The sequence below is a fragment of the Lathyrus oleraceus genome, chromosome 5, assembly GCF_024323335.1.
Source record: "Lathyrus oleraceus cultivar Zhongwan6 chromosome 5, CAAS_Psat_ZW6_1.0, whole genome shotgun sequence".
NCBI classification, from domain to species: domain Eukaryota; kingdom Viridiplantae; phylum Streptophyta; class Magnoliopsida; order Fabales; family Fabaceae; genus Lathyrus; species Lathyrus oleraceus.
The window spans coordinates 442,585,370-442,611,140 of NC_066583.1; the positions used below are offsets into that span (position 1 = coordinate 442,585,370).

The 25,771-nt window shown below is 37.1% G+C and overlaps 1 protein-coding gene across 1 annotated transcript; it reads left to right on the plus strand.

The window, feature by feature from the left end:
• The first annotated feature begins 592 nt into the window (after positions 1 to 592).
• LOC127085331 (PH, RCC1 and FYVE domains-containing protein 1) lies at positions 593 to 25,771 on the plus strand. Its single transcript, XM_051025850.1, has 9 exons — positions 593 to 1,216; positions 4,986 to 5,072; positions 6,483 to 6,572; positions 7,402 to 7,482; positions 7,875 to 8,069; positions 8,166 to 10,304; positions 14,194 to 14,340; positions 19,662 to 20,035; positions 25,247 to 25,771. The coding sequence occupies exons 1-9, from the start codon at positions 1,127 to 1,129 to the stop codon at positions 25,377 to 25,379; spliced, it is 3,336 nt and encodes a 1,111-aa protein (XP_050881807.1). The 5' UTR covers positions 593 to 1,126; the 3' UTR covers positions 25,380 to 25,771.

The following is a 25,771-nucleotide window of genomic DNA, read 5'->3' on the forward strand; positions in this document are numbered from 1 at the left end:
GAAGAAGAGTTATGAAATTGGTGCAACAACTTCAAATAGTAAGTTGAGTTCCACGTTGTTTGATTTGTATTCTGCTTAAGTGTTTATATATGTCACACTAACATTAACTTGTAATTGAATTATTGGGCTGATTGATGATGAATTAGGCTAAGGCCCTACGTTTAATTTTAACAATTTGATTAATTAATATAAAATTAATATAAAAAAATAAATAATTATTAATAAATTAGGATTTAATTGATATACAAGTATCATGTAAATCTTTTTACATTGACCGTATATAATAATTAATACCAATAAATTATCCTACTCATCCCTGTCATTAAAAATTTATCTTTTAAATTCAAAATTCAAAACTTTTAATTATGTTTAATTTCAAAATACTACTAGTACTCATTGACTTAGTGACGACCAGTTTCCATCATTTCTTTCGGAATTTATTACTTACTGTCAATTCCGAGTTTTTCGTTTCCACTCATTCTCGATTTTCTCATCATCCCTTACCCAATCAAACACAAAAGTTCAGTGGCAAAACCGAAATTACTTTCCAACACTGAGGTCAATCTTCTCCGCCGCTTCTTCCTTTCCCTTTCTCAGCTTACTTTGTTTCTTTTTCTTTAATTTTGCATTTCACTTCTCAGCCATTCAGACTCAACACAACACTGAAATTTTTTATGCTTTATTTTTCTCATTCTCTCTCTAACACACTTTCTCTCTCTACTGTTACTTCAGAATCAGATCACAGTTTCCTCACAGATTTTCCCCGTTCCTACATTCCCGCCTTTCTCCGTTCCGTTTTCTTCTCCGCCGCACCGCCGCGAGATCAGCGATCCATCAATCGCTGGAATCCGTGGAGTATTTCCTTCGTTCATTGATCGTGTGGTTCCTTTGTGACCTAGAAATATCTTCTGGTGTTTAACAGTGCTGGAGCTCAATTTTAGTGGTGGATGTTATGAAGTTGAGCGCGTGTGATAATTTAGCTTGGTGGAGCGTAGTCAATCAGGTTTTGGAAGGTTTGTTATTAGGTGAATGGAATGGTTTGGGTATGAGAATGGGTGAATGAGTGGAAGATTGGTGTTTGAAGTTTGATAATTGTTTGTGATTTTTCTTCTTCTTGCATTGAGTGATGTCACGGTCCGATACTATTATGATGACGACTACTGCAACTACTTCGGATCTGAATAGAACTGGTACCGTTGAAAGAGACATTGAGCAGGTATCTATTTTTGGCTACAATCTTCGAAATTTCAAATTCACTTTTTTTATATTCAATAGGTTTTTGATTGTTTGTTGTATAAGTAATAATGCCACTAAATGTTTGATAACTACTCTAGTTAGTAGCTAGGACAACAATACTAACGGATAATGCTAGGGTACCCTAGCAAGCAACTTCCATGCTAGCATGAGTCTAAGTTGCGTTAAAATGTGGTCAAATGCAGTTGCAATTGTGGATGCCGTGTTGGGACGGAAACCTCTAAAAAGGTTATATTGCAGGCATAGTTGCCCACAATTTAAAGCCATGCTTTCTAGCATGAGAATTTGTTTTCTGAATCTCTGTGCATTTCACGATATAATACTGGTTGGATTTAGATTGTGTACTCTTGCAACATACATTATCTGATAGAGTACTACTACATGGATTTAGATTGTGTACTCTTATAGCAAGGGTTATTTGCAATGTTCTATGATGCTATTGTTAGAGAACAGTTGCGATTTGGTGCATGTGAAACAGCCTAATTTAGTGGTGTTCTTTGTTCTATGAAGCTTGGATACTTAATATGAATATTATATGGCACAAATAGGAGAATACACAAATTTTTTAGTACCAAAGGTATGAAACAAACTAGATATGATATCGGAAATGCGTGCATGCATGCAGTGGACATCTGTGTGTATAATATACATTAATGTGTTTTGTTTGTGAAGTGGTTATTGGCATTGTTCATTAATATATAACCATATCAGTATATGATGATCACACTATAAAAGGATAGTTGTAATCATAACCAAAAAGCATAGACACCATATGTTTCTTTTGTTCATATCTAAGTAAATTCTTTCATCTCTAAAGATGTCAAAATAATCACATTGTTTCCTTACAAATGTCGCTGTCCACAAAAAGTATTAATTGTCTTGTACAAAGTCCTGACCATGTACAATTGCCTACCATATACTCTTGACTGTATACAAATTGTGTCATTTTTGTCACCCAGTTCCCCATTATCCAAAAAAGCAGAACTTCTATTTCTGGTTCATGAAGAGATTACTGTCAATTCAAGGAGTTCAACACCATCATATAGTGAATCTTTGAGTTGGTTTAGCTAAACTTCTGAAGATGTACTTATGGAAAATGAATTACTAAAAGAATCTTGCAATAACTATGCTTTTTAAAAACAATATAACTTCTCTAATAAGTAAAAACTAATCTCAATTTTTCCGGGAACTCTTATCATTTAAATTCTTCATAAATATACATACTAGGACTTTTTCATTAGTCAAGAACTATTAACTTATTTCAATTAAAAATCTCCCATAAATTAGAAGTTAATTCAGATTGGGGCCATGTACAATTCCACCAATATTCCACAGCCTTGTCTCTCTTTTAGGAGTGTATATATCCTTTTTGAGAAGCACATAAACCAATTCTTCCACATTCATTTTGTCTCTCTTAAAAGAATTACTAAAGGAGTACGAACTTCAATTCCTCTCACAGTATGATGAACACTGTTGTACACCAAGCTTCAAGACGTGTTCTTTGAGCAATATTCCTAACCTATCAAAGTCATATCCCAAACAGATCTAGGCGTATCATATGGATATTCGTATCGGATACGTGTATGCACCAATAGTTACATTACACAATTTTGGAGTAACTTGGCGTCATCATTTACAAGGTGAAGTGGAGCACCGGGCTGTTGAATTAATCACTAACTCTGGCATTATTACTGGCTCTTTATGCCAGGATTAAATGTATCATATAGAAAGTTGAAATGCCATATATTTAGCAAAGTTGGTATGATTGTACCAAAGATGGCTTTTGCACGTGTGATAAAAAGACTGATAAAGATAAAAATTTACAGAGTTAATTAGTTGGAAGAGAGCCTAACATTTAGTGGTTGAGGTAGACCATGAAAGACTCTAAGGGAAACCATAAAAGAGGATTTTGAGTTGAATGCTAGAAAGTATATATGCGACATAGGAAATGTGGATAAGACAAATTTTTAAAATTATAAAACAGTATTTATAAAAAAACACAATTATAATACTAATATAAAATACAAGCTTAAATTGAAAGAGAAGTTACTATTTTAAGTTAAAACAAACATGTCATCTAGACATAATAAAATGCTGTCATTCATCTAATCATTGTGGTATTCTATTTAAAAATTAGAAGTAAAAATTGCAAAATAGAACTAAGACCGATGTAGTCAAAATCGAGTGGTGGATTGTAATATCATGAAATCTTACGTGCCAAGGATGCCTGAGAGTGCTACGATCAAAGAAAGATCGTTTTCGTTGCCGACATGGTCAAGATTGAGCATTTTGAAGCAAGATCGTAAAAAAACGCGTTGGGGCTTTTTTTTTGGCCTGTATTATAATTCATGTGTTTGTGTATTTGTGTGTATATATACTACTCTGTTCACTATTATAAGCAAATATTCTTTTTTCAAGTTCATTGAATAATTAATGTATCTGACCTACATATAGACCGAATACATAAATTATTCAATGAACTTGAAAATGAAATATTTGCTTATAGTAATAGTGACCGGAGGGTGTATGTATGAAATTACCATTTTTCCTTCGATAGGATCTTACGTGCCGTGCTAACGAGAGTTTTACGATCTTTCACAAGCCGACCGATCCTACTTAAGATCCCGTGCTTCTCTACATTGACCAAGACAATTTAAAGGGCACAATAAGTTGTATACTGCACGGATAAGATATGGACACAACTGGTATAAGTGTTTGTGCTACCTTGATTAAATTTGGACTAATTCAGTGATATCATTTGATTGATTCATGTAGGGAACCCCGTCCAGTGTGAAGAAGCTTGGACTCTTATTGTTGTGTCTTAGTTGTTTATTCCTTTGATTAACCCAAAACTGTAGCGGATAAATTTGATCATGAAAGCTACTAGAGAATCTCTTTCTCTTCAAATAGAAACATTAATATATAGGTCGTAGACAAGGCTCGTGCTAACGATCCGAGTTTTACGATCTTTCACAAGCCGATCGATCCTACTTAAGATCTCGTGCTTGACTACATTGACTAAGACAATTTGAAGGGCACAATAAATTGTATACTGCACGGATAAGATATGGATACAACTGGTTTATGTGTTTGTGCTACCTTGATTAAATTTGGACTAATGTGATATCATTTGATTGATTCATGTAGTGAACCCCATCTAGTGTGAAGAAGGCTTGGACTCATATTGTTGTGTCTTAGTTGTTTATTCCTTTGATTAACCCTACACTGTAGCGGATACATTTGACCGTGAAAGTTACTAGAGAATCTCTTTCTCTTCAATTGGAAACATTAATATTCAGGCCGTAGACACGGCTACTGACTAGAAAATCCGGATATGAAGGAGGCACTTTCCTGTGCCTAACTGCATCTTGATTTTTCTCGTCTCCTCGAGTCTTTTCTTGTAGAGTTGCTTCTGAGTAGTGAATCAGGATAGGAAGGAACAGTTTCTGTAGAAAACTTATGACTCCATAGCTGTCAGAAGTATTTTCAAGATTCTAGCAGCGTTTATGCTTCTTTAGGGGACTAAATATGTTAAAAATTTACAAAATAGAAAAAGGTGTTGAATTGTGATCAAGTTGTAAATCTTCTTTTTAATTTTCATCTATGTTGATGTGCACACAGTTTATTGCTGTAGTGTGATGTGGAATTTGGGGCTTTAAGCAGGATACCCTTGGTGCTTGTCTATAGTGGGGATTATACTGATCGAGGTTCTTTATATATCTCAACTGCAGGCAATAACTGCTTTAAAGAAAGGGGCTTGTTTGCTTAAGTATGGAAGAAGGGGGAAGCCCAAGTTTTGCCCTTTTCGGCTTTCCAATGTAAGTTTTTACTACTTTAACGTATATAAATTAATTATTGTGAATGAGACCAATTAAATACTTCAAACATCATAGGAAGCTTTGCCTTGCCAAAAACCTAGGTGCATGTTGTTAAAGGAATCAATCTAATCTGCATGACTAAAAATTAATTTTCGAGTTAAGATAATCTTTGCTACCTTATTTGACCATATTAAATCAAGCCTTGCAGCATAATGTGGTTATGTGTTCATTGCTCTCTAGCCTTATGTTTGTTTATTTATTGCTATGGTTTATTTTGCATTATCTTGAGCACATCATTTGATTCTATTAGATATGTGCAACCATTTATATATGTTGAAGTTTCTCTATTTCGATGTTTTCCCTAATTTAGTTATTTCCTTGTATGTTGTGATTTGATCACTTCTACATATAGTGTAGAATATGAAATTGCTGCATCTGCTAGAGTTTGATCGCTAAGGTTGAAGGTTTTAATTCTGTATCAAATTTAGTATAAATCCAAGTTAGTATTTTCAAGCATTTCAGTGTTTATTTTATTTCAAGTAGTATCACAGATTATGTTTAATGAGCTTAAGCAAATCATTCGACTTTCTCCTTGGCTCACATTGTTTGGCTGTCTGCCTTTGTATTAACAAGTCAATCACCCTTTTTAAGTTGTGTTTATGTCTAGCTTTTGGCTTCTCCTTGTCGTGTCATCCTACTAGAAAGCTCAGCATCCTTTTCTATCATCTATGAAGTACCGGTACAGACACAAACCAAACACAACAACGATACTGACATGTAAGCACTATTAATAATTTAAGAAAATGGGAGTGATTGAGCATAAATAACTACATGATAAAACATCAACACATGTCAAACAAACAAACACACCTTCAACCCTACACGTGTCTGTGCCGTACGGGGTCAAACATCAACACATGTCAAATTGCCTACTTTCCAAACTTCCCTGTTTACTTAAACTGCGTATTAACTTCTAACGAGACTGAAAACTAACTTCTAGTTCTAATAACCGTCCCACACACTTCATGTCTTTTATTATAATGCTTATTAGTAATAATATGCCTAACAATACTCTCCCCAAAAGAATCATATTATCCTCAAGATGAATATTATTTAAACTGTTCGCACACACTTTTGGTTTCTCAATAATCGAATGTCTTCCTTTAGTCCAAGTAATGAAGCATCTCACTATTGGTTTTTGTTAATTGCCGTACTAGGATACTTGTAGTTCGACTTTATCTAATTATGGTAATTAGGATAATTGTGAACCAACATATTTATGATTCTCTCTCTTTCTGGTGTGATTAAAACACTCGAATTCGCTCATATAGATGGCTTGATTTTGTGCAATGTAGATTTTGTTAATTGGTTGTCCAAAGGTGAAGGTATTTAACCTTTCTATTGTTTCAGGACGAATCTCTTTTGATATGGTTTTCAGGGAAAGAAGAGAAGCGCCTTAAACTAACTAATGTTTCTAGAATTATATCTGGACAACGCACGGTAAGTCTTTCAAAATGACAATGAAATAATTGATATTATTTACCGCTTCAGGTTTTGTAAACGATATCATATCTTATAGATTAGTAGTTGTTGCAAGCTATAGTTTGTATATTAATAAAATTTGCATTTTATGCATGCACTTTTCTGGCCTATTCATCTTCGATTAAGAAGCTTTGTTTTTTTTTGTTGCTATTTTGAATGTTTTCCGATGCATGACTATTTAAGCAAATTGTTAAATCATGTTTCCAAGGAGAGATTTCAGATATATAATTATTTGATAGCATTTCATGATTAATTTGCGGGGGTTGTGGATTATCGCTCTTTCTTTCCCTTGCTATCACTTATGCAGTCTTTTAATAGCAACTATTATACTGATACACTTTTACGCCGTCTTTTGCATTAAGTTCTCACCTATGGTAAAATGCACCTGCATTAAGTTCTCAACTATTATACTGATATATATATATATATATATATATATATATACATATATATATATATATATATATATATATATATATATATATATATATATATATATATATATATATATATATATATATATATATATATATATATAGATATATATATGTATGTATGTATGTATGTATATATAGATATATAGATATGTATGTATGTATGTATGTATGTATATATAGATATATAGATATGTATGTATGTATGTATGTATGTATGTATATATAGATATATGATTTGGAGTAAGTTGATCCCATATATATATATATTCACAGTTCCTTCTTGTCTTTGACCTTGTGCAGTGAAAGCATCTCAAGGTATTATGATTGAATTAAACTTCTATTTTTTTCAGCCTATCTTTCAAAGATATCCACGGCCTGCGAAGGAATACCAGTCATTTTCACTTATCTACAATGACAGATCACTGGACCTGGTACAAATTTATTCACATTCTTTTTTTAAAAAGGAAATAGCCATAGATGTGGCTTAGAAAAAAGATTTTCTTCAGTTCTTGGGTATGTAATATTTGAGTAACCAAGTATCAATTGAATTTAATCAATAATCTACCCACAAACATGCAAAAGGGGTTATGTCTCATAGATTCTTAGTAAACTGTGTAGATTATCTCTATAATCAGATTGATACTTTGTTTGTCTTTTCCTAAGCTACACTTAGTGGTCATTTTCCCTCTATTTGGGTTGGGGGTGGATGTTATTCTTGGCCAGCTCTATGATTGCACAAATATTATAGGCGTTATGGCATTATTGACGTATTTTGTGTGATTAACCTTAATAGAATGTTTTTGATCTGATTCTTTTCTACTAGATTTGCAAGGACAAAGATGAAGCTGAGGTATGGTTCAGTGGATTGAAAGCATTGATTTCACGGAGCCATCACCGGAAGTGGAGAATAGAGTCAAGAAGTGATGGTTTTCCATCTGAAATTAATAGTCCTCGAACATACACTAGAAGAAGTTCTCCCTTGCACTCTCCATTTAGTAGTAATGAAAGCTTCCAAAAGGTATCAAACATCATCTTTATCCTCCTATTTTCTTCATGCTTGTCTATACTTCAGTTGAAGAGGTTTACTGGGAAGATATTTGTTTTCCCTTTTCAGGATAGTGGGGATCACCTTCACCTTCATAGCCCATATGAGAGCCCTCCTGAGAATGGTTTGGATAAAGCATTTGCTGATGCTACGTATTATCCTATTCCTCCAAAGGGTTTCTTCCCACCAGATTCCGTCAGTGGTTCAGTCCACTCCGTGTCATCAGGAGGATCAGATAGTGTGCATGGTCACATGAAGACAATGCCTATGGATGCCTTTAGAGTTAGTCTATCAAGTGCTGTTAGCTCTTCTAGCCAAGGTTCTGCTCGTGATGATGGTGATGCCTTAGGGGATGTTTTCATTTGGGGGGAAGGCACTGGTGATGGCGTTCTTGGTGGCGGGGTTCGCCGAGTTGGGAGTTGTGTAGATGTCAAAATGGATTCTCTATTGCCGAAAGCCTTGGAATCAGCAGTAGTTCTAGATGTACAGAATATTGCTTGTGGTGGGCAACATGTGGCCTTAGTGACGAAACAAGGTGAAATTTTCTCTTGGGGAGAAGAATCTGGAGGCAGGCTCGGGCATGGAGTCGATTCTGATGTTCCCCATCCAAAGCTCATTGAATCTTTGAGTAATACAAATATCGAACTAGTTGCTTGTGGAGAGTATCATACTTGTGCTGTGACACTTTCTGGAGATCTTTATACATGGGGTGACGCCACTTACAATTATGGTCTTCTGGGGCATGGAAATCAGGTGAGTCATTGGGTTCCAAAAAGAGTAAATGGTCCCTTGGAGGGTATACACGTTTCATCTATTTCTTGTGGTCCTTGGCATACTGCTGTTGTAACCTCTTCTGGGAAGTTATTTACTTTTGGTGATGGTACATTTGGTGTTCTCGGTCATGGGGACCGGAAAAGTGTTTGCTTGCCAAGGGAAATAGAGTCCTTGAAGGGTCTTCGTACTGTGCAGGCTGCTTGTGGTGTTTGGCATACTGCTGCAGTTGTGGAAGTAATGGTTGGAAATCCTAGTTCCAGCAACTGCTCTTCAGGGAAGCTGTTTACTTGGGGAGATGGAGACAAAGGTAGACTTGGGCATGGTGACAAGGAATCCAAACTTGTTCCAACCTGTGTTGTAGCCCTTATTGAACCTAACTTTTGTCAAGTTGCTTGTGGGCATAGTATGACTGTTGCACTTTCTAGAGCAGGCCATGTCTATACCATGGGCAGTTGTGTCTATGGCCAGTTAGGAAATCCTCAATCTGATGGTAAACTACCAACTCGCATTGAAGGGAAGCTTTCAAAGAGTTTTGTGGAGGAGGTAGCCTGTGGTGCTTATCATGTTGCAGTTTTAACTTCAAGGACTGAAGTTTTCACTTGGGGGAAAGGTTCAAATGGTCGTTTAGGCCATGGGGATACTGACGATAGAAACTCCCCAACATTAGTGGAAGCTTTAAAAGACAAACAAGTTAAAAGTATTGCTTGTGGTACAAATTTCACTGCTTCCATATGCCTGCATAAGTGGGTATCTGGTGTTGACCAATCCATGTGTTCTGGCTGCCGTGTGCCATTTAATTTCAAAAGGAAGCGCCACAATTGTTATAATTGTGGACTCATTTTTTGTCATTCATGCAGCAGTAAGAAGTCTGTTAAGGCTTCAATGTCACCAAATCCCAACAAACCTTATCGTGTCTGCGATAACTGTTTTAACAAAATAAAGAAAACTACAGAAACGGACGGTTCATCTCAGTCTTCTATTAGCAGGAGAGGAAGTATTAATCAAGGGTCACTTGAGTCTATTGGTAAGGATGATAAATTGGATTCTAGATCTCAAAATCAATTTTCTAGGTTCTCTTCAATGGAATCCTTAAAACAAGTAGACAGACGATCTTCAAAGAAAAATAAGAAAATGGAATTCAACAGTAGTCGGGTCTCGCCAGTTCCAAATGGAGGTTCTCAATGGGGGGCAATGCATATTTCTAAATCTTCTAATCCTGTTTTTGGATCATCAAAGAAGTTTTTTTCAGCTTCTGTTCCTGGATCTAGAATTGTTTCTCGGGCAACATCCCCAATATCTAGGCGTCCTAGTCCCCCACGGTCAACTACTCCAACCCCAACGCTGGGAGGACTGACAACGCCAAAGATAGTTGTGGATGATACGAAGAGGACTAACGATAACCTCGGCGCGGAGGTTGTTAAATTAAGATCTCAGGTATCCTACTTTATGCTTTCATTGATGAACAATATTCCCTTGATGATAAAGTTTTTTTAAAAGTGTGAAGAGTCTCACATCGGATAATATATGGCCTAAACATGTGTTTATAAGTGGAGGGACAATCCTCATTCTACCAACAGGTTTTGTAGGGTTGAATTAGGCCCAACCACATTTTCTTAACATGGTATCAAGAGTCTTGTTTAAGATCCGGTGGACCACCTACTATGGTTTCCGCTATCGGGCTACCCACCATTTATTTTCACACTCCAGTTGTCTAGTCCTGAACGTGAGTGTGTGTTAAGAGTAAGAGTGTCTCATTTACAATATTCTTTTTTTCAAACTAGTTGTCAGTTCCCTGAAGCATTAATAATTTTTTCCAAGTAATATATCTTTATTTATTGTATTTCAACTCGTCTAGCTACTCCACTAACTATTAATAGTGTTGTTATAGCAAATAAAACTCATTTTGTAATTAAAATAAACACAACTAATTATTTTATTAGAACATGGCACAACTCAAAAAACAGTGAGACAAAATGTTGGGGTAAATTTTGAGATAAGTGTCTAATAATGGTTGCCATGTAAATTTTGATTTTTAATTATTATGTCGGAATATGTGGCATGTGACTGTTTCAGGTAAGCTGGCTCAGTAAATATTTAAGTCTCAGGCTGTAACTGCTCAAGAAGCTAGTTGTGAGCTGATCTTGAGTTGAAAATTCTAGGTTGTTTAGTGAATGAGCCGAGCTAGAAATTTTATAGGTTCAACTCTGTTTAGCTCATAGCTGGCCCTAGTTTCACACAGTCAGTTTCTGTATTTAGGCTTTTATTTCACCAAAAGAAAAAAAAGGTTTTTATCCATGTTTGAGTCAACACAAAAAATAACTACAGACTTCTTTCTGTTAGAATTGGACAAGTATGACCTCAGGGACATGGACGACCTCAGGGACAGGGACGACCTCAGGGACAGGGACGACAAGTGTTGGGTGACGACACTGATATGTTTGAAGTGGTCGAGAAGTGGGGGTCAGAAACCCTAGACTGATGTGGGATAATGGTAGGCGGGACATTAATAACTGTCGGAAAAGGTGTGGGAGTACTTTCTTGAATGGGTTATGGAGTTACGTGACTCGATTTGAAATATGGAACCGACTCGAAGAAGGTAACATCGGCCGATACTAGGTATCGTTGTAGAGTATGTGAATAACAACGATAACCTTTTTGGGATCGATGATAACCAAGAAAGACACACTTTAGTGATCGAGCTGATAGTTTATCAAGATCAGAAGAGAGATTGTGTACAAAACATGTGGACCCGAAGACTCGGGGAGGAATTGGGTGAAGTGGGAAATTGAGAAAAAGGATTGAATGAGGGATTTTATTGTTAAGGACAGATGAGAGTATGCGATTTATAAGGTAACATGCCGTTAGCACAGCATCCCCCCAAAACCGAAGTGGAACATTACGATGGAGAAGTAGGGTCTGAGTGGTTTCTACAAGATGCCGATTTTTGCATTTGGCTATCCCGTTTTGTTGAGATGTGTGAGGGAAAGATGTTTGATGGAGAATACCATTGCGTGACATAAAATTCTGAAATTTTTGGGATAAATATTCACAGGCATCGTCACTTCTTAAGGTACGGTTAGACACACCGAATTGAGTTCTTATTTCTTGATAGAATTGTTCAAAAATAGAAAATAATTCTGCTTCATTAAAAATGACCACGTGCAACGTGAAAAAGAATCAATAAAGGTGACAAAATACCTAGACTCAAGAGTAGAGACAGTACGCGAGGGACCCTAAACATCGGTGTGAACTAAAGCAAAAGGGGACGAAACTCGTTTATTGACTCGATTGGAAAACTGACCACAAGTGTGTTTCCCTAGCTGACACGATTCACAATATAAATTAGATACCTTCAAATTATGTAGTTTGGAAAGACTATGATGACCTAACTGAGCATGGATAGTGAGTGGAGAATCTTTCGCTGAGCATGTCTGAGATAACACTGAGAGGTAATAAAGACATTGAGACTCACATCCGACACCTATCGTCCGTCCCGAATTCTGATCCTGCAGGGTAACATTATTGTTAGTGAAGGTGACACTACAATCAAGAGAACGAGTTAAATGACTGACTCAAAGTAAATTAAATAGACAATTAGGTACATAGAGGACAAAAGTAACAGAGAGAGAAGGTAGAATTTGATCAGTACCAATCCCTTTGGATCGGATTTGAGAACCATTGGTAGAAGTTATAATAGGTAAGAAACCGGATGTAGAGAGGGAAGAGAAAATATGTTTATTACCGGTAACATGATCAGACGCACCAGAATCAAGGACCCAAGGTCCAAGAGAAGATGATTGAGAGAGACAAGCAAATGAATTACCAATGTGTGCTACCGAGGCAGTAGAATCTAAGTTCTGATAATTCTGATATCACCTGAGGAAATCATCGTAGTTTGGCGTAAAGTTATGAGGAGTAGCCATGAGTATCGGATCTGAAACAGTTGACCTATGGAGAGTGGAGCGGTGGGAAAATTGTCGGGATCGACCGTCGGACGTGCTGTCACGTGCGAAGGTTTCTGCCGGTGAAAAGTGGGGAACGGCTGGATCGGATCGGAAGAGGCGCTTTTGTTGGTAGGTTATCAAAGAATTTTGAAAAGTGAGAGGCAAACCGGAGTGATGACACGGGTTGCAAAAAAAAAAAAAATTTTCACCGGAAGACAGTGGGTTAACCGGGTAAAGTACGGCGAAGAAAGAATTGCCTCTTATCAGGCTCTAGATACCATGTTGAAATACAAAAGACTAAGAGACATTTGAATAAACCGTGTGTTTTGAAAAATACTCTGGAGACTTTATTATATATAGAGAGATTACAACTAATTACATAATATAATCGATTTGGGACTATTCAATATACAAATATTCTTAATACTATATTTACAAATATCAACCGGTATAATAAAACTTTTTTATTAATGATTCATCGGTATTTTAATATATTTTCTCTAGATGATCCTTCTTCTTCGTGTATAATCAGTCACCGCCGACACTATGATAATCATATTGCTGCCGTCAGTCCAGCCACTAGACCCAAACCATTATCAGAGCAGTCATGTGCTAATACTTCTCCATCGTCTTGTCATTCTTCTAGCTTGTCTTCAAATTCTCAGTCATGTCATTCTTCCGCCGAGTTCAGAATTTCTTCTGCCGTTATCACTCTCAATTGGTTGGCATTTTCGTTCCACATCTTTGTACATGTTTAGTATCCTTCATCCAATTACACTCTTTTTTATTTCTGTTTCTTTTTGCATCTAATTGTGATTCACCGATTCAATCCCGAAACCTCCGACAAGCACAACTGACTTTGCTACGATCATCTAATCGACTTCGGCAGCTCTACAAATTTTCGACTATAGTTCTGAAGTTTCTATTATCTCTATAATACATCTTCTTTGTAAGCTTTAGCTTGAAGTACACTATTAGAATCAAAGAATAAAATTCATATCTTTTATTAAGATTTGTCTGTTATTAGAATTAGAATTAACAAGTAATATCAATTAGAATTAGTTGTATTTATTCTATATTCTATTTAAATAGAAGTGAGTGTAGTTTGATTCAGACACATAATCACAAACTCAACAACAATTAATAAATTACAACAACTAATAAATCGCAATAATCAATAATTTTGTAGCAAGCTTCAAATTTTTTAAGCTTTAACTTAAAGGACACTTTTAGAACCAAAGAGTAAAGCTTCAAATAATTTTGTAGCAAACTTCAAATTTTTTAAGCTTCAAATTTATTATCTATTTATAGTAGTATTATTTGTCAAAAAATCAATATTTCTTGCTGAGCTAGCTCAATGAATATTTGGCCCCTTTTAGGTGGAAAACTTGACTCGGAAATCCCAACTTCAAGAAGATGAGTTGGAAAAAACAATCAAACAGTTAAAAGAAGCAATAGCAATTGCTGGCGAAGAAACGGCCAAATGCAAAGCAGCAAAGGAAGTGATCAAGTCACTTACTTCTCAGGTAGAAATTTTAATCTTTCAAATAAACTGGATCTTGTTACACAGCCAAAAGCTTTCAACTCATTAAGCAATAAATGACGTGCAACGCTAGTAGTATATTGGTAAAAATGTTTTCATTTAAATAAACCAGTTGTTAAAAATAGAGTTAGACTTAACACACTTGGTATGAATATAAAGGGTTGGTGATCTGAAACTATATGCTGAACTTGGTTTGTTCAATGCACCACCCCATCACATCACGTTAAACATTATTGAATTTTATGCATGAATACAAATGATGGATAGTCTGATAGTGGAAATCTGATAGTATGTGGTCTACCAGATCTTGAACAAGACTTCTTAAAATTTGGGTTGGATTTGACTAAATTTTACAAAATCGACTTATAAGGTGGGGTCTAACAGATGTTGAATCGGACTTGACTAAATTTTACAAAACCGACTTATAAGGTGAAGGCTGCCTAAACTTTATAAACACTAATGTTAAAATACAAGAGACTAAGAGACATTTGAATAAACCATGTGTTTTGAAAAGTACTACGAAGACTTTATTATATATAGAGAGATTACAACTAATTACATGATATAGTCGATGTGGGACTATTCGATATACAAATATTCTTAGCACTATATTTACAAATATCAACACTCTCCCTCAAGTTTGAGCATATAAGTCAATGCACCTAACTTGCTACATATATAATTAGTTATGAGACTTCGCAGGAATTTTGTAAACACGTCTGCCAATTGATCATTAGAGTTGATAAAGTTTCTGACGATGTCACCTAATTCGACTTTCTCTCTGACAAAGTGACCGTCTATCTCAATATGTTTGGTCCTCTCATGGAAGACTGAATTTGAAGCAATGTGCAATGCAACTTGATTATCACAAATAAGTGTCATTGGTCTTGTTTCTTCAATTTGAAGTTTCTTGAGCAACTGTTTTAACCAAATACGTTCACATGTTGCCATTGCCTTGACCCTATACTCTGCCTCGACGCTTGATCTTGCAATTACGTTTTGTTTCTTACTTTTCTAGGATATAAGATTTTCTTCAACAAGTATACAATACCCAGAGGAGGATCGTCTATCAATGGTGACCCTGTCCAATCAGCATCGGAGTATCCAACTATCTGAGTATGTCCTTTATTTTCATACACTAAACCTTTTTCAGGAGCACATTTGATGTATCTCAGAATCCGGATAACAACATCTATGTGTTCCTGACAAGGGGAATTTAAGAACTGACTTACCACACTAACTGCAAAAGAAATGTCTGGACGAGTGACTGTGAGATAATTCAACTTTCCAACCAATCTCCTATATCTTCTTGAGTCAGATAGAGGCTCTCCCTGATTGGGTAGTAGTTTGACACTTGGATCCATAGGAGTATTAGATGGTTTAGCATTCAACATACCTGTTTCTTCCAAAATATCCATAGCATATTTCCGTTGAGAAATCATCAAATCATCTTTAGATTGGGCTATCTCAATACCCAAGAAATAGCGAAGTTTACCAAGATCTTTTGTCTGAAATTGATTCGAGAGATGTTGTTTGAACTGGAGTATACCTTGCTGATCACTACCAGTTATGACAATATCATTTACATACACAATAAGATAAATACACCTTGGGCTGAGTGACGATAAAAAACAGAATGGTCAGCTTCACTACGAACCATACCAAACTGTTGTACTACAGTGCTGAATTTACTGAACCAAGCTCTCGGAGATTGTTTGACCATAAAGAGACCTGTGTAACCTACACACCATATTCGATGACTCCCCCTGAGCAACAAATTTAGGTGGTTGCTCCATATATACTTCCTCTTCAAGATCACCATGTAAAAAAGCATTTTTGATGTCAAGTTGATGAAGAGGCCAGTGTCGAATGACTGCAATGGTTAGAAGAAGTCTAACAGATGCCATCTTGATGTCATTGCTTACCTCCACTCATGGTGAGATAATGCTTCACCTGGAGTTTTAGGAATAGAAACAGAAGACAAAGAAGGCAAACAAGTATACTGCAAAGGGGAAAGATGATGATAACATAAATGAATATAATGTGGAGAAGAATTTCCTGTTTGACGTATACCTTTTCGAAGGGCAATCGGAAGATCGGGCTCAGGTTGCAGGATCAGATCCGATGATGACGGAGGCGTCGGAGGAGTCTGCAATGACCTCAGGGACAAGGACGACAGACGTTGGGTGACGACGTTGATATGTTTGAAGTGGTCGAGAAGTGGGGGGGTCAGGAGCCCTAGACTGATAGGGGATAATGGTAGGTGGGTCCTTAATAACTGCCCAAAAGGTGTGTGAGTACTTACTTGAATGGGTTCTTGAGTTACGTAACTGGACTCGAAATATGGAACCGACTCGAAGAAGGTAACATCGGCCGATACGAGGTATTGTTGTAGAGTATGTGAATAACAACGATAACCTTTTTGGGATCGATGATAACCAAGAAAGATACACTTTAGTGATTGAGCTGAAAGTTTATCAAGACCAGAAGAGAGATTGTGTACAAAACATGTGGACCCAAAGACTCGGGGAGGAATTGGGTGAAGTGGGAAATTGGGAAAAAGGATTGAAGGAGGGATTTTATTGTTAATGATAGATAAGGGCATGCAATTTATAAGGTGACATGCCGTTAGCACAACATCCCCCCAAAACCGAAGTGGAACATTACCATGGAGAAATAGGGTCCGATAACATGATCAGACACACCAGAATCAAGGACTCAATGTCCAAGAGAAGATGATTGAGAGAGTAGAGACAAGCAGATGAATTACCAGTGTGTGCTACCGAAGCAGTAAAATCTAAGTTTTGATAATTCTGATATCACTTGAGGAAATCATCGTAGTTTGGCGTAAAGTTATGAGGAGTAGCCATGAGTATCGGATTTGAAACAGTTGTCCTATAGAGAGTGGAGCGGTGGGAAAATTGTCGGGATCGACCGTCGGACGTGCTGTCACGTGCGAAGGTTTCTGCCGGTGAAAAGTGGAGAACAGCTGGATCGGAGGAGGCGCTTCTGCCGGTAGTTTACCGGAGAATTTTGAAAAGTGAGAGGCAAACCGGAGTGATGACACGGTTTGCTAAAAAAAACAAATTTCAACGGGAGACAGTGGGTCAATCGGGTAAAGCACGACGAAGAAAGAATTGCCTCTTAGCAAGCTCTAGATATCATGTTGAAATACAAAAGACTATGGAGAGTGGATCGGTGAGAAAATTGTCGGGATCGGCTGTCGGACGTGCTGTCACGTGCGAAGGTTTCTGCCGGTGAAAAGTGGGGAACGGCTGGATCGGATCGGAAGAGGCGCTTTTGCTGGTAGGTTACTGGAGAATTTTGAAAAGTGAGAGGCAAACCGGAGTGATGACACGGTTTCCAAAAAAAAAATATTCTCATCGGAAGACAGTGTGTCAACCGAGTAAAGTACGGCGAAGAGAGAATTGCCTCTTAGCAGGCTCTAGATACCATGTTGAAATACAAAAGACTAAGAGACATTTGAATAAACCGTGTGTTCTGAAAAACACTACGGAGACTTTATTATACATAGAGAGATTACAACTAATTACATGATATAGTCGATGTGAGACAATTCGATATACAAATATTCTTAATACTATGTTTATAAATATCAATAACTACAAATGCCATATCTCTTAGCAATGTGAGATTAAATCCATCCCTTCACACCCAACAAAATGAAGGTGTTGGAGACTACGAAGATAGAATTTTCGACACATCCCTCCTGCGCAGGCCTAAATGAGTGGGAAGCATAAATGACGCGGGATGTCTAACAACAAATTTAAGATAAGCTCGATACCATCATAGAATTAGACTAGTCAATCCCAAATAGCGGCGCGGGACTGCGGATAAAATGAGATAGTGGAATAGCCGTTTTTAATAAATTTTTTGGACAAATTAACATAAATAATATTACAAGCATGAAAAATAAATTTGCTGTAAAATTAAAAAAATAACTCAATCCATACATCATTCTTATATCAAAACACACACCTTTATATAAAACACTCAAAAATCTACAAGTCTTGACTAAAACCTTCAATGAACTTGAAAAGAACTTTATCAAAACATTTATATGAGCAAACAATTATAGATGATGATGCCATGAAATAAAAAAACAGAATAAGAAATAGGAATAAGATTAACGAATAACTAGAGACCAAAAATAATAAAAAAGAAGAATGAAGAAAATGAAAAAAAAAACAGGGGAAAGAAAGAAGGAAAATAAATGAGGGAAAATAATTAAAAAAGAGAGAAAAAACAAAGAGAAAAAGAAATGTGTTAGAGAAAGAAGAAAAAAAAAGATGATAGGAAAGGGATGATGAAGGTTGGAGGGTGAATGATTGCAGAAGAAACATGTTTGAAACCTTGAACAAAACAGCACATCGTATGGAAGATGAAGAGCCACGGCTAAGTTAACTTTACCTCTCAAATGACCCTTAAAAATGCTATGGGGGTAATTCTGACTTTTCAAGTGAAAAACAATAAAGCAGTCCAGAATCTGCTTCAGGCCCACCTGCAAAAACCCTAGGAGCGGCCGCAACCCTATTGCGCCGCCACATGCCTTCCCACCACTTATTAACATATGTCCATGGTTCAAGGATCTTAAATAGGTTCTAATACCATTTTAAAAGTTAGGTTGAACCGAGTTTAATTTCACAAAATTGACTTGTAAGCGGATGACTCCCAAAACTTATAAACACTACATATATGTTATATCTCTAAGCAATGTGCGACTAAATCCATCCCTTCATACCAACGCAAAGAAGACATTGGAGGCTGCAATAAAGGCAGTTTAAATGCCGCAATTAGGCAGCTAGTGGATTGAAAAGTCGTATCCAACTCGAAGCATTTGAGTTTTCTTAAGTTGGTGGATTGAACTTTGTCTAAATCAACTAGTAGAAAAGCTTCCCTGATAAGGGAAAGTTTTCGGATGAAATTAAATAAATGTGACTGTGAGACTAAGCATAATACCACAAGTGGCTAGTGCCATAGTGTCATTTGTAAAAAATTCTTAATTAATTTTCATCTTGTGGAAAACTTCACAAATCTGAAAGCCTGTTCATTGGTTTGACATTTATATATTCAATTAAAGTAATAATCTAATAAATTTACTAAAATAACTCTAGGACTTGAAAAGATAATATTAACTGAACTACAACTAATTTTAAAAGCAATAGCAGTTACAGTTGGGATCTATATCAATAAAAAAGTTAAGCCAATGGATTGTCTATATACTCTTTAAACTTATGTCTTATACATTTGATCATACATTTCCTTGTTTCTTGCACCGAATAGCTGAAGGACATGGCTGAAAGGCTGCCCATAGGAGCAGTTAGGAATGTCAGATCACCCTGTAACTCCACCCCTGGTTCCAATGACTTGAGCGTTGCTTCCATCGATAGATTAAATATTCAAGCAACAAGCCCCGAATCAGACGTAACTGGATCATATAGCCAGTTATTTTCAAATGGATCAAGCACCGCCACCGACCGTTCTGCTGGTCACTGTAAACATAGTCAATCAGATGCAGCTAGCAGAAATGGGAGCAAACCAAAAGAGAACGAGTCCCGTAATGAGAGCGAATGGGTTGAGCAAGACGAGCCTGGTGTATATATTACTCTCACTTCCCTAGCAAGCGGTGCAATAGATCTTAAGAGGGTTCGGTTCAGGTATGAAATGCTTCATTGTATTTTCCTTGTCGGCTTAATATCTCATCCGAAATTTGGTATTCATGGACATGGTGTTTGAAAGTAACAGACAATTTCCTTCCTAAATGCTTTATCTTTGATTTGATATCTGATGGGAAAGCAAATCCCTTACTAACAATTCAAAATAAATATGTTTTATTTCATATGTTATCCGTGATATAATGATAGAGATATGAGTGACGAGGTGGACCTTAACTATGGACCTAAGCCAAAAGTGTGAAGGGTCTATACTAGAAGAAGTGTAAAGGAATAAAAGAATAAAAGGAATAATTATAGGAGTTTGTTATTGTTATTATAGGAGTTTGTTATCATAATTAGAGGAGTTTGTTATTATAATTAAAGAGGTTTGTTTCGATAAAATAGGAATAAGCTTGTGGCTATAAAAGAGGACAGAAAGGGTAGGAATCTAGAAATTCTATTAGGATTCACCATCTTGGTGAGGGAAGCACTGTGTGCTTAGGGACCGATAGGTATTCACCATAAGTTGTTACTTTCATCGTTATTATTTTGTATCTATTTATCCACGATAATACAATTGAGTCATTCTTTTACTATTTCATTAATTTATTCTCTATAATTCCATATATTCATATAAGAACCCATCAATTTGGTCTGACCTACCGGATCCGAAACCCGCACCGCGTCTGAGAGTGCTAGATGCCACAAAAACAAAAAATGGGAGACAAAATTGAAGCATTGGAGGAGCAAATGGGTGAAGTAAAGGCGACGTTACAGTCCTTGATCGAACAAATGCAGACTCAAAGTCTGGTGATTGGTGAGATGAGCAAGCAACTGGACAAAGAGAAGACATCACCAGAGAATGACACGTCTGTCAAAGTATCGTCTTACAACGCATCACGTCTTGCTGGAAAGAAAGTGAAGCTACTAGTCTTTGAAGGTGATGATCCAGTTGCATGGATTATGCACGCAGAGATTTATTATGATTTGCAGAACACCCCGGATGAAATGCGGGTTAAGCTGTCATGTTTGAGTATGGAGGGTTCAACTATACATTGGTTCAATTTACTACATTGGTCCAACCTGACTCACAAAACGGGTTCGGTGGGTTCCACGCAAAATTCCTCTTCATCTTTGCGTTCAACAGGAAAGAAAACAGAAAACGATCGACACTCTAATTTTTCTGAGATGGAAAGGGGTTCGAAGCGTGTAATGATGAGATGGAGGAAAGATGAGGTAAAGGTCTATGTTTCAAGTGCGGCGGGAAGTATCACCCCACTCTTCACAAATGCCCTGAAAGATCAATAAGGGTTTTGATACTAGGAGACGGCAAGAGTCTAAACGAGGAAGGCGAGATCGTATCCATGGAGGCTCATAATTCTGAGAGTGAAGAGGAAACGGAGGCAGAGTGTAAGTTCATTGGAGTGTTGGGAAGTATGGGTGAGTATCGAACTATGAAAATTGAAGGCAAATTGGGGGATGTTGATGTGGTTGTTTTAGTGGATAGAGGAGCTAGCCATAATTTTATTTCTCCTAAAATCACTGTTGCTTTAGGCTTGCAAGTCACTCCTATGGCTGCAAAGAGCATTAAGTTGGGAGACGGACATAAGGTGTTTTCTCAAGGGGTGTGTAAAGGAGTTAGGATAAATCTGGGTCCAATGGTGATAGTGGTGGATGCCTTGGTTCTGGATTTAGGGGGTTTGGATGTAGTGCTGGGAGTTTCATGGTTGAGTACTTTAGGGAAGGTCGTTATGGCTTGGAAGGCTCTCTCGATGCAACTTTGGCATAAAGATGAGCTAGTAATGTTACAAGGGCAGGGAGGGAATAAAGAACAACAAGGTTTCCTCAACAATTTCTTGGAAGATAGACATGAGAGAATGGGTGAAGTGTGGAGTTGGTCCAAAGGTGAAAAGAAACTAGATGGTGCAGAAAAGAATCAAGAGCTGACAAATATGTTGCGTCAATTTCAGAGCATATTCCAAGAATACATAAGGCTTCCCCCCAATAGGTCTCAAGTGCATCAAATCAAGCTGTTCTCAAATCATAACCCTATTAATGTGAGGCCATATAGGTACCCACATCATCAAAAAGAAGAGATTGAAAGACAAGTGTCCGAATTACTGGAAACAGGTGTGATTCGCCCTAGTATGAGCGCATTTTCAAGCCGTGTTATCTTAGTTAAGAAGAAAGATGGGAGTTGGAGGATGTGTGTGGACTCTCAACAAGGCTACAATACCAGATAAGTACTCTAATTCCCTAGTAGAGGAACTGCTTGATGAGCTGTTTGAAGCAACAGTTTTTTCTAAAATTGTTTTAAAATCTGGTTACCATCAAATTAGAGTAGCAGATGACGACATCTACAAAACTGCTTTTAGAACTCATAATGGACATTATGAATACTTAGTAATGCCATTTGGGTTGATGAATGCCCCAACCACATTTCAGGCCACTATGAATGACATTTTCAGACCATTTTTGAGGAAATTTGTACTAGTTTTCTTTGATGATATCCTTGTCTATAGTAAGACCATGTCTGACCATGAGAACCATCTGAAGCAAGTGCTGACTGTTTTACTGTCCAATTGTTTTGTTGCTAATCAATCTAAATGCAAGTTCAGTTGCCAACAAATAGACTACTTTTAGGACACATAATTTCTGGCGCAGGGGTGTCAGTAGACCCTGAGAAGATTAGATGTATAGTGGATTGGCCTGAACCCAAAAATGTAAAAGGGGGTACGTGGTTTTTTGGGTCTTACTGGATATTACAGAAAGTTCATTCGGGATTATGGCAAATTGGCGAAACCTTTGATTGAAATGACCAAGAAAGATAATTTTAAGTGGGGTCCAGAAGCCTCTGCGACTTTCGTTCAACTGAAGACGATCATGACCACCTCTCCTGTATTAGCTCTGCCTAATTTTTCCTTACCGTTTGAAGTGGAATGTGATGCAGTCGGAAGGGGTATCGGGGCAGTTTTGATGCAAAACAGACAACCTGTAGCTTTTTTCAGCAAGGCTTTGCCTGATGGCAATTTATCAAAATCTGTATATGAAAAAGAACTTATGGCGTTAGTATTATCTATACAACACTGGAGACATTATCTCTTGGGGAAGCAATTCACTGTGTTTACTGACAACAAAAGCTTGAAACATTTTCGTCAATAAAGAATTTCCTCACCAGACCAACAATGTTGGTTAGCTAAGTTGCTGGGATACCAATTTGAAGTCAAATATAAGCCAGGAGGTGAGAATAAAGCTGCTGATGCTTTATCCAGATGTTATGGGGATGTGGAGATGAATTCTATAGTCTCTTACCCAAAATGGTTGGAGGGTCATAAATTGTTACAAGAAGTGCAACAGGATCTGGGAATTCAGACGATCATTGATGAATTGATGGCCTCACCAAATGCTAGACCAGGTTTTACTGTAAAACAGGGTGCCTTTTTTTATCATGGCAGGTTGGTCTTGTCCCCAAACTCACCCTCAATTCCATTGTTGTTACAAGAATTTCACTGCACACCTACAGGAGGTCATTCGGGGTACCTCAGGAAAGTGTCAGAGAATTTGTCAGAACATGTGATGTTTGCCAAAGACAAAAATATGCAGCCATAACACCTGGAGGTTTGCTACAGCCATTGCCTATTCCCAATGCCATATGGGAAGATTTATCTCTTGATTTTATTATCGAGTTACCTAAGTCTAAGGGGTTTGAAGCAGTATTGGTAGTTATAGACAGATTGTCTAAGTATAGCCATTTCATTTTGCTCAAACATCTTTATAGTGCGAAATCTATTGCTGAACTGTTTGTTAGAGAAATAATCAGGCTGCATGGTATTCCTTCTTCCATCATTAGTGACAGGGATCCAATTTTTATGAGTCATTTTTGGAGTGAATTATTTAAGCTACAGGGTACAAATTTGAAGATGAGTTCGGCCTATCACCCTAAAACGGATGGGCAGACGGAGGTCATTAATAGGTGCTTGGAAAGCTACTTGAGATGTTTTGCTTCAGAACAATCTAAGACATGGTCACATTGGATCCCATGGGCTGAATTTTGGTATAACACCACCTACCATGTTTCTATTGGGAAGTCCCCTTTTGAAGTAGTTTATGGTAGACAACCTCCTAACTTGCTGAGATTTCTAAGTAATAAGATGAAAGTGGCCGCTGTGGCTCTTGAAATCAGTGAGAGAGATGAAGCCTTGAAACAATTGAAGGCGCACTTGCTTAGAGCTCAACAACAAATGAAGAAGTATGCTGATAGCAAAAGAAGGGATTTGAAGTTTGAGGTTGGTGAATGTTTTTTTCTGAAGTTAAGGCCTCATAGGCAGCAATCTGTGGTCAAACGTATCAATAAAAAATTAGCTGCTCGTTTTTATGGACCTTTTAAAATTCTTCAGAGGATTGGAGAGGTGGCTTACAAGTTGGAATTACCAGCTCAGTCCAAGATTCACCCTGTATTTCATGTGTCTTTGCTTAAAAAGGCAATTGGAAATTAACAGGTTCAAGGAGAACTTTCTAAAGAACTGGAGGTTGTTAGTACTGATGACATCTATCCTGACAAGGTGTTGGATACCAGGGTGACAGTACAGGCAGGGGTGACTGTTCCTCAGAGTCTTATTCAGTGGAAGAATAAGTCTTTGGATGATGTTACTTAGGAAGATGATGCTTATCTGAGGGGACAATTTTTCCCGAATTTAGCCTTGAGGACAAGGATGGTTTTAAGGAGGGAGGTGTTGATAGAGATATGGATGACGAGGTAGGCCTTAACTATGGACCTAAGCCAAAAGTGTGGAAGGTCTATACTAGAAGAAGTGGTAAAGGAATAAAAGGAATAATTATAGGAGTTTGTTATTGTTATTATAGGAGTTTGTTATCATAATTAGAGGAGTTTGTTATTATAATTAAAGGGGTTTGTTTCGATAAAATAGAAATAAGCTTGTGGTTATAAAAGAGGACAGAAAGGGTAGGAATGAGGTATCTAGGAATTCTATTAGGATTCACCGTCTTGGTGAGAGAAGCACTGGGGTGCTTAGGGGCTGATAGGTATTCACCATCAGTTTTTATTTTCATCATTATTATTTTGTATCTATTCATCCACGATAATACAATTTAGTCATTCTTGTACTGCGTCATTAATTTATTCTCTATTATTCCATATATTCATTTAAGAACCCATCATATAACCTGGAAAACCTTTGCATTGGTTGGATGCAGTCGCAAACGGTTTAGTGAAAAACAAGCAGAACATTGGTGGGCTGAAAATCGAGTAAGAGTATATGAACAGTACAATGTGCGCACGATTGACAAGTCAACCATTGGTATTGGGAGTATGGATCTGGCTCATTGATGTTACCTTGTAAATGGGTGATATGTTTTTGCTGGAGTTGAAGCTAGAACACTTCATCGGCAACATTTGGCTTCCATCTAATATTAAGCATTGAGGGAAGTTGGGATTGGTATGATAGAACAGGATAGGGGTTTGATTGTGATATTTTAATTTCACTTTTTTTTTTCAATTTGATTTCACTTTCCACTTTTTCCCCCATGTCTACCTTGTGTAGGGATTGTAAGGTGAGAAATGTAAATTCTTAGTAGATGACTCCCTCTTGCTGAAAGTAGCTGCTATATGTAAATTTCATAAGCGAATGCATTTACAAATTTTTCTTCTACACCGATTTTAGTAATACCTTCACCCATGTGAGATGTGGCGGAGTAGTTAATTTAGATTCCCTTCTGTCA

What these genes read in the sequence shown, in the direction of transcription:
- LOC127085331 (XM_051025850.1), top strand. Translation starts at nt 1,127, where the DNA reads ATGTCACGGTCCGATACTATTATGATGACGACTACTGCAACTACTTCG. An exon ending in TTGAAAGAGACATTGAGCAG is followed by an intron (nt 1,217 to 4,985) that starts GTATCTATTTTT and finishes TCTCAACTGCAG; the next exon opens with GCAATAACTGCTTTAAAGAA. An exon ending in GTAATGAAAGCTTCCAAAAG is followed by an intron (nt 8,070 to 8,165) that starts GTATCAAACATC and finishes TTCCCTTTTCAG; the next exon opens with GATAGTGGGGATCACCTTCA.